The 2,160-nt window shown below is 59.0% G+C and overlaps 1 protein-coding gene across 1 annotated transcript in view; it reads right to left on the reverse strand.

The window, feature by feature from the left end:
- The window catches only part of ETH_00042250 (uncharacterized protein), a gene marked incomplete at both ends in the record, with an annotated part of 4,225 nt that overhangs the window by 336 nt on the left and 1,729 nt on the right, over positions 1–2,160 (reverse strand). The window contains 3 exons of the mRNA XM_013375410.1: positions 1–527; positions 1,357–1,441; positions 1,652–2,157. Of these exons, the coding sequence (XP_013230864.1) occupies positions 1–527; positions 1,357–1,441; positions 1,652–2,157 (1,118 nt within the window). The remainder of the gene's footprint in view (positions 528–1,356; positions 1,442–1,651; positions 2,158–2,160) is intronic.

Raw genomic sequence — 2,160 nt, forward strand, 5'->3', positions numbered from 1 at the left:
CTGGGGCACTCCTACAGGGAGCAGCACTTCTGCTGCCACAGCAGCACGAGAGCCAAAGTCTTTTCCTCTCCCAGTGCTGCTGCAGCGGGGCTTCGCAGCAGCAGCAGCCGGTGCAGCAGCAGCAAAAGCATTTGCAGCTGATCTGCTGCGGCAGTAACCTGGTTCGCCTGCTGTAGCAGCTCTGTAGTGCAGCGGAAGCTGCTGCTGCTGCTGCTGCTGCTGTTGCTGTTGTGATTTTTCATTCAGCTGCTCCTCAAGGAGCCCCTCCTGCTGCAGCTCCTGTCGCACACCATGCTTTGCTTGAAGATGCTGCTGCTGCTGCTGCTGCAGCCACTGCTGCTGCTGCATGTTGCAGCGGCCTCGCCTGCGGCTTCGATGGGGCATCGGCAGCCCTGGGGTAGAAGCAGCAGCAGCAGCAGCACAAGGTGCTATTGCTGCAGCCAGGTACTTGCTGCAGCAGCAGAGGCGCCTGAGGGAGCAGCAGGGGCCCCCGAAGGGCCATTTCGTGCTCCCCCAGCTCCGCTGTCCTGCTTACTGCAGCAGCAGCAGCAGCAGCAGGAGCAGCAGCAACAGCAGCAGCAGAGGGAACGGCGGGGGATCCTGTGAGACTCTTCCTTCCACCTGGAAAACTTGTTAGGGTCTCTGTCTCAGTCATGCAGCTGCTTCTCACCCTGCGGATTTGCTCGCTGCAGCAGCAGCAGCAGCTGCTGCTGCTGCTGCTACTGCTGCTGCTGCCGCTGCTGCTGCGCCTCGCTGCAGCCACGGCAGCAGCAACAGCAAGGCAATGCAGCGACTGAACTGCGCAGATTTAACTCAATTCGATATTCAGCAGCAAACAGCAACAAGGGCTTTTTGCTTCTCTTTGCTGCAGCGGGGGGCCCCCAGATGGGGCCCCCTGGTTTGCTGCGGCTGCTGCTGCTGCTGCGGGGGCCCCGCAGTGTTCTTTTCAAGTTTTATTGTTTTAATTGATTTAAATTGTAAATTTAATTCATTTAAATAAAAAGAAAAAGAAAAGAAGACCCCAGAACTTCTGCAGGGCGCAGAGGGAGCGCCGCGGCCACAGCCGCGCCGCCTCCGGGTCCAGCTGGCGAGGGTTTAGGGTTTAGGGTTTGCGTTCAGGGTTTAGGGTTTGTGTTTAGGGTTTACGGTGAGAGCTTAATGCCTAGCCATTGGGCAGCGCAGCTAGGGTTTAGGGTTTCTGTAGGGGGTTCTCGTAAGGCTTCCTGGCTGCCACCCTAAACCCTTAACCCCAAGCCTTATACGCTAAACCCTAAACCCTAAACCCTGAACCCTAAGCAATTCAGAATTGCCATCAGAGTGTCACTGCATGCGAGGAGCCAAGTGCTGCGAGTACACCGCAGTCGCCTGTCGGCTGTCCCGGCAGCAGCAGCAGCACCAGCAGCTGCTGCTGCTGCTGCTGCACGGTCTGCTGCTGCAGTGGCTGCAGGATATGCAGCAGCAGTTGTGTAGCCAGCTGCTGCAGCGATGGAGCAGCAGCAGCAGCAGCAGCAGCAACGCACTGGTCTGCTGCTCCTGCTGCCTACTAGTGTGCGCTGGGGAAGCGAGGCAGCAACGGTACGGCAGTTCTGCTGCTGCTGCTGCTGCTTTTGCTGCTGCTGCTGCTGCTATTACTGCTAGTGACTCTGCAGACCTTACTTTTGCTGCTGCTCTTGCTGCTGCCTGCTGCTGCTGCTGCTGCTGCTGCTGGCTCTCTTCTCTCCGGGACACTGCTAGTGCTGCTAGAGAGGCTTCGGAAGCTGGACGCGCTGCGTATGCTGCTGTTGCTGCTGCTGCTGCTGCTGTCTCTGGAGCTATGGGAGTGGGCGCTGCTGCTGCCTGCATGCAGCTTAACAAGCGGCTTTTTTTGTTCTGTCTTGCTGCTGCTGCTGCTGCTGCCGTCCTTCTCTCTTGCTTCAGTGCTTCCGCGGCACTGCAGGTTACGCACAGCTGCAGTTCGGCGTCTCTGCTGCTGCTGTTGCTGCTGCAGTAACTGCTGCTGCTGCTGCTGCTGCTGCTGCTCATGCCGCCGCCGCAGGCGCAGCGCTCGAGGGGCGCCAGCAACAGGTGATATCCCAAAGAGCTCTGCGGCCGAACGCTGCGATCGCTGCTGCTGCTGCTGCTGCTGCTGTTGCTGCTGTTGCTGCTGCTGCTGGCGCTGGT

This window comes from Eimeria tenella, genomic scaffold (assembly GCF_000499545.2).
Source record: "Eimeria tenella Houghton genomic scaffold, Eth_scaff2767, whole genome shotgun sequence".
Lineage (NCBI taxonomy): Eukaryota > Apicomplexa > Conoidasida > Eucoccidiorida > Eimeriidae > Eimeria > Eimeria tenella.